The following is a 9,490-nucleotide window of genomic DNA, read 5'->3' as shown; positions in this document are numbered from 1 at the left end:
TGTTTGAATAACTATGAAGGACTGTGAGGTTATCATGAAGTGGTATTCATACGACTTGCTGGACTAAGTTTTTTGTTGAGGATTGCAATAAGTTCTTCAATAGCAATCTTCTCATTGCTCAAAGCCAATCCATCAACCATAATTTCATCTAGCTCCTCCTGCAGGTAGGATTCTTTAACCAACATCTTTGAAAACCCGGTAGGTGGTAGTTGATCTGCTGCTGGAACATTCTTGGGGGAGTACACAGATCATAAGGCTTGTTTTTGTTCTTCTTTCTTGTGTTTGGGGACAGATTTGATTCTGCTGATGGTAGCTGTGTCTGCAAGAGTCATCAATTTATCTAGTTCAGGTGATCTCCAAGCAAGCTTGACTCATATAAATCTGGCTGGAGTGTTGGCGGTGACGTTTGTCATCTCAGTCTCCAAGTGGATAGCTGGGTCTGGAAGAAAGTATCTGGTAGCTGCATTGAACCCTACAGTATATTTAAAGATGGCTCCCTGACAACTTTCAGCAAGCTTAACAGATTCCATAAGTCAGCTGAATTTCCCACTAAGAATTGAATACAATCACAGAATTGCCTTACTGCTTTCCTAAATTCCCTCAGACTTCTGTTTTCCTTCCCACTCATAAGTTTTTTTTTAGTTTCTCTGCTCCTCCCTCTTGAGCAACCAGTTTCTTTTCCTTTTCTTCTTGGCTGTAAAGTTTGTGCTTTCCTTGTACCCACTGAGTCAGGTTCTCCTTGGCTAATCTGGGAGCTTCAACAAGAGTATCATCAATGATGTAGCTGGATGGTACACCTTTAGCATTGTAGCAGTCAAGCCAAGATCTAACTAGGCTGTTGATTGTTGCCTGGTTCCAAGGTTTAGAAATTGGAGAACCCCATTGAAAGGTCACACGGGGAAATCCACATTGAGAGAGAGCTACTTCAGCATAGGATAATTTTGTTGTATTGTAAGAAACTACTGAGGCAGTGGTGTGGGCCACTCTGGATTTGAATTTGACAGGTGGATGAAATTTGTTGTAATTTTCAGCAACCCGCTTGGTAACGTTTTTTTTAAGCTCATGCTTTGCGGTTTTGGTCGCTTTGGGGTAGAACAATAGAAGGTGTCTCATTTCCTGTTCAAATTTATCAGTGATCCAGTCGGAGCGCATAGTTGAGTAATTGGCCCAGTTGTTCACCTCTGCATCAGTAGCTGCTTCTGGAAGGTGATGCTCAAGGTGTTTGCTGACTGTAAAGGTGGATGTTGATGAAGATGGTGAAGATGACTGGCGGGGTATTCCAAGAAAAGCCCTTGCCCACTCATGGATGGCTGGCTTAAGCCCGGTGGCAGCCACAGGAATAGTGGTTCTTCTGGCTCTGGCTTCTTCAAGGGTGTCTTTCAACTCAGCAGCCCTCTTCTCCCCATTTTTATCCTTCATGTACTTGGATACAACTTTGTATACAAAGTTGACCTCAGCCTCCTCTTCATTTTGCTCTGTAATTAGTTCAAGACACAGAAAGATGTTAGGAGGGTGCTGAGATAGCTGATCCGTCCAGATGGCTCACTCTCTAGATTGTCCAAGAGGGCATCCCGCTCATCAGCTGCAGATCCAGCTTGGAGTTCAGGTCCTGTTAAGCAAAATTGCAAGATATGGGAGACAATTTTTTTTAGTTTGGAGAGAAACTAAGGGCGCGTTCACTTAAGCGCTTTTTCACAAAAAAGCACTTTCTTGAATGTTGATAAATCACATTCTGTGAAATGCGTTTGATTTCTTATTTACAAGCATTCTTGAAATCACAGAATGCTTGAAAAAAGTCTTTTTTTGGCACTTTTCAAGAATTCGATAATATCACATTTTTGCTCTCAAAATCGCATTCTGCCTCAACTTTTCCCACCTATCATTTCATTTGTGAACTTATCCTGAAATCTCACAACGTACCTTCCACCGTACAGGACCCCTCAGATATTTCCCGAGTCCCCATTCATCGTACACAGCTCTCGAAATCCGTCATCCACCACTCTCCTCAAAAAATGTCTTCGATTCATCCTCAATTGATCTCATTCTCAACCCAAGTCACCTTTATACAAGCACAGGAACCTAATCTAATTTTTGTTTTGAAGTGAGGCAAATAGCCATTTGAGCTTTACTGTCATAAGATGATTTAGCTAAATACTGTTTCTCACTCAAACTGAGTTCCAGTTCAGTCTTTTTGATAGACGTCGAAGCATCGAGTTTCTCGATCAATCAAACTTCAGCCGTAATTAGTCGAAGATAATGCTGGTACAAAGACCTGATTGAGTTCGATTCAAGAAAGGATTGAAAGAAAGGATTGAGCATCAACAATTTGCAAAAGTGAGGATGTATGATTGGTTTATGTAGTGGGATTTTTCAGATTGAAGGGTTTGTCTGGGGATCAACAAACAAAAAAATCGTCCTTAATTTCACCTTTAATCAAACGCTTCATGACCTCTTTTGTCATGAAACGTGAAATTTTGTTTTTTTACAAAAATTGCTTTTCTACACGTAGAAAAGCGGTCACCTAGAATGCGCTTTCTGGAAATCCGGCCTAAGTGAACGCGGCCTAAGAATGGATTTTAAATAAACTCAAGAGGAAAAAAATATTCAAAATATTCAATTTTGGAAAAACATCAGGTGATATTTCTGGGAGTTGCGCATGATGGTTGATATTTGAGATTATCATGCACAGTCTATGAATTGGAAGGTAAATATTGATTATCCCTTTTGAAATTCACCATGTGATTATACATGTTGATGTGAGAGAATTCAACATACAGGGTTTGAATATCCATTTTGATGTACATGATTTGAGTGTGAATATATATTGGTTGGAATAACACGTGAAGGTGGATGATTAGAAGATATTCATGGTTGCACATGATTGGTTTTCCAATCTGCAATGTGCATGGGATTCAACCTTTTTATATTCTAATTGACTCTGAGCAAATAGAATAAAAATTCATATTCTGCCTTATTTTTCAGCATGTTGATTCAGATTGATCCTGGGTAGGATAATTGTTCCAATTTGCATCTTAGTGCGCTGAAGTGTTTCCAAGTAGAACACTTGCTCATTTCATTTGCATCCCATCTTGAGAATGTGATGTGCCAAATAAAGAATGGACTCAAGGACTATGACAATTCAACAAGTACTAATGCAGCATGTTCCAAAAAGCCAATCAACAAACCACATAGGAAGATGTGATTCTAAAAACTATGGACAATGAGCATCATAGATAGTCATCCAGCATTGCCATTGTCCAACAAACATAGCATGTGTACTCTGTAGTCAATTTTGAAGTCAATCTTGATCATATCAATTACATAATAATTACCGCACGAAAGCCAAAGCCAAGATGATGATTGATTGTACAGAGTAATTCGAGGTTCCTTTTACTGGGATTGTTTGAACAATTATAGATCTTGGTTGACTATTTGAAAAATTTAATAACTAAGCATGAGATGTGATCAATGCAAATGTGGGTCATGAAAAAAGAGGTGGATTTGGTTGTGTTTTGAGCTAGTAGGTACAGCCTGCCAAAAGCAGCCGACCTTCTCAGAGCTGTACATGTCTGTATTGATATCCACATTGGCTTGTATGTATCCACAAGATTCAATGTCCACCAGTCCTCCAGATTTCTGGGTAATAGTATTCAATAGGTTCAAATGAGGCTGGAGGCTTTGGCTTATCTGCAGTGATTGGGGCAGCTCAGGAGTCAGACCTGGCGAGCCCTCCAGTTTTGGATGTGACAGGAGGTCTATGAAACAAAGATTCTGCTCACATTACATGCATGCCACTTCAGTTTGTATCAACAATGAAGCAAAAAAACAAATTAGAGAATTAACGAAATAGCCAGGACCGCATACAGTCAGGCCTTTACACAAAGATTGGGAACAAGTCACATCTTATTTAAACATTACATAGGAATCCCGCTTCCAAAGGGTGCAAAATAGCTGAATGCAGATGATAAAATCAGGAAACGTAATCCTCATACCTTTGTCGTGAACACCTTCATGAGGGTCAACTAGTTATGGCGTCCAAATTTTGACGGATTGGTCAACGCTCCCTGTAGCCATGACTGTGACAACTCGCTGATTTACAGCTTCGCCAGATTTCGATTGGGAGATATCTTCATTGGTGGTTGGCGGGCCGCCACCAGCTGGAGCTCGACCCCATGCCATACATGTAACAAAATGATCGTGGGCCTCCAGTACTTTGACACAGCGACCTGTCCTCAAGTCCCATATTCTGATAGTTTTGTCATCGGACGCTGAAAGAAGATGCTTTCCGTTGGGGTGAAAAACTATGGCTCTGATCCAGTTATCATGTCCAATCTGTGTATACCAAGTTCAACCGCCGTGAGTTCGATGGTTGGCCACAAAAAATACATCTGAAGCGATCTAAATCATACACACCAAGACTTTGAGACATTGACCACTAGTCGCATCCCAAATACGAATACTTTTGTCTCGAGACCCGGTTGCTACAAAGATAGGATTGTTTGACTTGGTTTTCGTATCTGTGGCGGATGGGAGCTATGGGTGATGGATAATCATTCATGAACAAGTCGTGGAGAGCTAAACCTGCGGATTGATATGACTGTTACGCACTGGAATTCCCGCTAGTTCTCTGATAGCGGAATTTGCCAGATCGGGAGCAAAAACCGCGACCTCTACAACATGTTCGTGTCCACGTAATTCAAGTTTGGTTTCACCTGTGGATACATCCCATATACGGGAAGTCTAAGAAATCATATCAGACGTGGCCAGAACTGATGTGTAATGCGGGAGCTCACTTGGTCGTTAGATGCACTGACTAACCATCGTCCGCTAGGGCAGGGCCAGACACCCCGTACCCACTCTGAATGCCCCCTCAACGTCTTTACACAGAATCTGAATAGAGAGATGATATTCCAATCAACAACTGGAGGTGCTCAAGAGGATCATGCGGCTGTGGCAAAGAGGTGGACAGACTGACGAAGTTGCAACCTCCCATAATTTGATTCTTTGGTCTCGACTGGCGCTTACAATGTGCGTATCTCCGGGCATGAACCGACAGCTGGATACCGAATGGTCGTGATCATAGAGAGTCTTGATACAACGGTAGTTGTTAGAACAATCCCATAGTTTTAAGGTTAAATCTGAGGAACATGAGACTGAGGCACGAAGATGAATCAACTCAAGATGCGCCGCTCTCTGATGAAGCATGTAAGCTCACCTAGAAAGGTGCCCTTGGTGTCATAATCCACATCACAAACGACTTTTGTGTGTCCTTTGAGCGTAACTTCGAAGTCTCCCGTCTCGTAATCCCAGACTTTGATAGTACTGTCTTCACTAGCAGACACGACGTTTGAGAAACGAGGATGGAATGTGACCGCAGTAATCGGAGCGCGATGGCCAGTCTAGACAGATCATCGCAACGAAAAAATGCTATCAAAACACAAGTTTGTGTACAGCAAACCAGGTGATCTCACCAGAGTATGTTTTGGTCCACCACCGCGCCCCGGGATCCAGTCGTCATCTTGGCCCCGTCGCGAGGCCGTAGTCGAGCCTGAAGAAGCAAGCTCTTCCTTCAAGAGCGTGTTTTCTCGTTCTAGGTCCATTATCTAACGGGGAGAAAATCGAAATGCGATGGGATATTCATTGAGAGGGAAAGCTTTCCAATCACCTCCAAGTGTTCGCCATGGGCCGTCCATAAGATTCGATACATTTTGTGTTTGCTTACCTTCTTTTGTAGTCGAATGACGCTAGTCCATTTCTTCTCCAGCAATCCAGCCCATTTCGCCTTGGGATCGGGTTGAAATTCAAGTTGGCTGGGAAGTTCTGATTTCAACGCTTCAAAAGCTAGGTGGAATCCGGAAGAAAATAAGAAATCAAGAACCGCTTTATGACTACGGCACAAGTGAATTCCATCAGTCTTCAAGGTGAAAGAATCGGTAAGAGATTGGTCAGGAGCCTACAATTCTTCCTTCTGACGTTCTGACAAGACTGATGATAAGGGCGCCATGAAGTTGCGATCGGCGTGTCCAGTGATTGGGATAAGATGAAAAGCTGAGTGGTCAATGTTGCAATTGGGTATGTATGAATGAAGTGTTCCGAACCTCAAGTATCCGAGTTTGGAGCGCCTGCAAACTTCTCGCAAGCCCGAGCGATGTGCGGATCATCGGATCAGGAGCCACCGAAGACGTATGATCGTCGGGGCTTGGACTAAGCGCCGATTGATTAAAACAAGCAGAAGGTTCCAATCTCAGCAATCTGTCCTCACCACCATCCGAGCAAACTTCGTGATCTGAGCTCTTCCCATTCCGACTCGTGTTAGAATCAAATCACTTCGTTCATCTGGCAGTTGATGTCTACAGCCACTTCTGCTAAGCCTAGTCTCGCCGGAGTCCGGAACAAACAACGGTTGGCTTTCCCTACAAGGCTTCCTGCAATGTCACATCCCATACTGATCCTGTTCCGTGGACGCTTTGCTTCTCGCCTTACCGGGTTTTCTCCTTCGAAATAGAAAAGGTGTGGCTAAAGCCGCTGCCAAATTCGAACCAGAGGGTGAGATCCAACTCAATTCGCATCTTAGCAATTCACTTCATTCCCATTTAGTTCTTTTTGTCACTAATTCACCCCCATCAGAATTTCGCGATCAGATTCTCAAGCATTTATCAACTTTGCCTGCGAATGATTTTGAAGCTGTTGCCGCAAAACTTGATTCGCTTGGAAATCAATTAGATTATCGTAAATATGAAGGCCCGCTGTTCGAGATCTTGCTTGTGGGTGGGATCTTGGCACCAGGAGGAAGCTACGTCGATGATGGAGCGGAAAAAAGTCCTTTCAGCATAATCACTAGCACTAAGTATCCTGTTGATCAAACGGACATGAAGAAACACGTAGACGTTTTTAACAAACTGATCAGGCGGTACGACAAATCTGCTGTTTGACTAACGAGTCCTTTTGACGAATCATGAAAAGACTAGCTGACTTCCTTCGTTGAATTCTAGGTATAAATATTTGCAGAAGCTATTTGAGGAAAACGCTCTTACCGGCTTATTACAATACATCAATAAGTTTGAAGGACCTGATATGGAGAGACTTGCTTATGCATTGGCTCTCTTCATGTCCACTGGATTGGCAAGCTCAAATGTACTACTCACCCTTCAAAAGGAACATTTAGTAAAGGATGGTGAGCTCGGATGCATATACTTGTTTTCGTTTTCGCATCTGAACCTGTTCGGAACTTGAAACATCATCTTCCTTTCTAGGAATCTCCTTGAAATTTGTCACCAAAGTTTTCAGAGCATACCTCCAAGTGGAAACGTCAGATCATTTATCTGGATCCCTTCGACGTGGTGGTGTCACGGATATATATGGGTTCTTCCCACCCCATCAACGCGAACGTAGCGATTTAGAAGCGCACTTCAAAAGTGAAAAATTGGATGCTATCATCACCTTTGCCCAAAAGCAAAAGAGTGGCCAGATTCGGGATGAGACTTTAGCCCACCTGAAAGAGATGGTCGCATCCGAAGAACCGCGCGCCGAGGTGATTGACATTTGACTATCTTCCTTCGCTGGTCGTTTGCTCTACTAGACGCTGTTTCCTCTGTCTTCAGATCATCGCGTTTCTCCGCGAGCAAGCTCTAACCGGCGTTATTCCTGACGTCGAGTTCATTGCTTTAGTATGGGCTGGGTTGATGCATAGTCTCGACATGGGCAGTCGTCCTGACCAAATCGTAGACATGGTGGTCAAAGAAGTGACTGTGAGTGGGAAAAATACATTTTATATCTGCTGAGCGTATAACTGAAGTATCTATCCCACCAGGCTGTCGCCCCTGTGTTAGCTTGCTTTTGTGAAAATGGGCGGACACAAATTTCCCTAATCAACACTATCCAAGTCTGGGCATACGAGTGCGTACCTTGCTGTGCCAAAGCAGCTGACGTCTATTGATACAGCCTTGGTTTGTTTGTGGGTGACAGGAACACCAAGATAATGGGAGCATTTGCTCGTATTTTGAAGGAGTTATATGCTCACGATGTCGTAAGCGACCAAGCCGTGTTATATTGGCATAGTAAAGGTAGCAAACCTCAGGCTAGACAACATTTTCTCAAATCGAGCGAACCATTGGTCAAATTTTTACAAGAACAAGATGATGATGAAGATGATGATTAAAATATTTATCTCTTGCCTCATTTGCATAGTGCTTTGATATGTCTTGATATATTTTCTCATATGGTGGTGTGCAATCAATATCGTCAATTGGAGAATTCACAATAGGGTTGTTCAATCTATTGCTTTTCTCGTCAATGATCATGCAGTAATTGAAGAGCGACAATTGGTCGAAGGTTTAACCTCGTGATCTCTAACTTGTTCCACCAAACTGGTTTTCGGAGGTGCAAATTGGGCGACTCAAACTTCCAGAGGGGTTGGTTGCAGATCCGGTACCTTGCCGCCTCTGTTCATAGGTATTCCCATAACCGTTCGACCCTGTTTCACTCAGGAAGCGCCACATACATTGCCTCTATCACTTCTATTCCTATTATCTTCACAATTTATATCTCACAATGTCCGGATGCTTGCTAAGATGCCTTTGGTCCTGCAACATCTGAACAGCTAATGGAATTTGTAGTCCTGAATACTATAACTGAGTACTCTAGGCGCATTCGCAAAGTTTTCGCGGTATTTCGATAGTTTCTGCGGCTGATGCTACGAAACGCGTGGATTCATTCTTGACTGTCTAGAAACAGATATCGAGTAATCTTGTGATCCTTGTTGATGAAAAAAGTTGACGTCATCAGGCCCCAGGGGTATATGAGTATTCGGCTGTTGATTCGCCACCATCCGGGATCTCAAATGCATCAATGCTACATGATCAAAAAAAGAATCCAAAGAGTATTACGACACGTCTCCCTGAGAACATCTATGATAAAAATGTTGATGTATCATGATTCGTTGTTTCGTGCTTCAGGTTCCTCGAGTCCTCGTCACATTCAACAACATCTGATGGTCTGTTGATGTTCTCTTCATCTGATATTTACATTCGAATTTCTTTTCAATTCGTCTGATCTCGCTGATGTGTTCTTCCCACTCTGCATCAAATATACAAGCAATTGTCTGCGATTTAATCCCCATGGAAGCCATTTGGATACATACTATTGGCTTCACGCGCAGCCTTTGCTAGGCTGCTAAAACAGTCTCATGACGAACTACGGATGCTGAGTCCGATGAGGTTTTGATACATACTTTGATGTACGATACACACTTCTATCGAATCATCTTTGAAGAGAGAACCAAACGAGCTGCCGACTTTGGTTTAGTTTGTTTCCTCTTCCGATTCGCAAGGGGGGACAATTTCTCCAGGAAACCAGTGAATTGTCAACGTCAATTTCGACCATGTTGTCCTATGTTGTCGCCACCATTAAACAGGGAATTGAATGATGTCTTATCATGATTCACTTCCGTGTTACATATGTATGTGTTTCTAAGCTTAACTAAGCCCCTCTC

General features: G+C 42.8%; 2 protein-coding genes across 2 annotated transcripts; one reads left to right on the top strand and one right to left on the bottom strand.

The window, feature by feature from the left end:
- Positions 1 to 3,745: 3,745 nt before the first annotated feature.
- Positions 3,746 to 6,053, bottom strand: MELLADRAFT_115481 (uncharacterized protein; the record flags this gene model as incomplete). Its single annotated transcript, XM_007405966.1, has 9 exons — positions 3,746 to 4,332; positions 4,414 to 4,533; positions 4,609 to 4,740; positions 4,794 to 4,890; positions 4,976 to 5,153; positions 5,216 to 5,399; positions 5,472 to 5,603; positions 5,723 to 5,888; positions 5,958 to 6,053. The coding sequence occupies 9 exons, from the start codon at positions 6,002 to 6,004 to the stop codon at positions 4,027 to 4,029; spliced, it is 1,362 nt and encodes a 453-aa protein (XP_007406028.1).
- A 217-nt stretch (positions 6,054 to 6,270) lies between these two features.
- Positions 6,271 to 8,344, top strand: MELLADRAFT_47101 (uncharacterized protein; the record flags this gene model as incomplete). Its single annotated transcript, XM_007406102.1, has 8 exons — positions 6,271 to 6,402; positions 6,506 to 6,546; positions 6,628 to 6,910; positions 6,993 to 7,174; positions 7,254 to 7,531; positions 7,602 to 7,748; positions 7,811 to 7,896; positions 7,966 to 8,344. 8 exons carry the CDS (start codon positions 6,347 to 6,349, stop codon positions 8,156 to 8,158), a joined length of 1,266 nt encoding a protein of 421 aa, XP_007406164.1.
- Positions 8,345 to 9,490: the final 1,146 nt, after the last annotated feature.

This window comes from Melampsora larici-populina, assembly GCF_000204055.1.
Source record: "Melampsora larici-populina 98AG31 unplaced genomic scaffold MELLAscaffold_5, whole genome shotgun sequence".
In the NCBI taxonomy this organism is placed as follows: Eukaryota; Fungi; Basidiomycota; class Pucciniomycetes; order Pucciniales; family Melampsoraceae; genus Melampsora; species Melampsora laricis-populina.
Note: the sequence above shows the minus strand (reverse complement) of the source record. Positions and strands in the feature narration are given on the sequence as shown.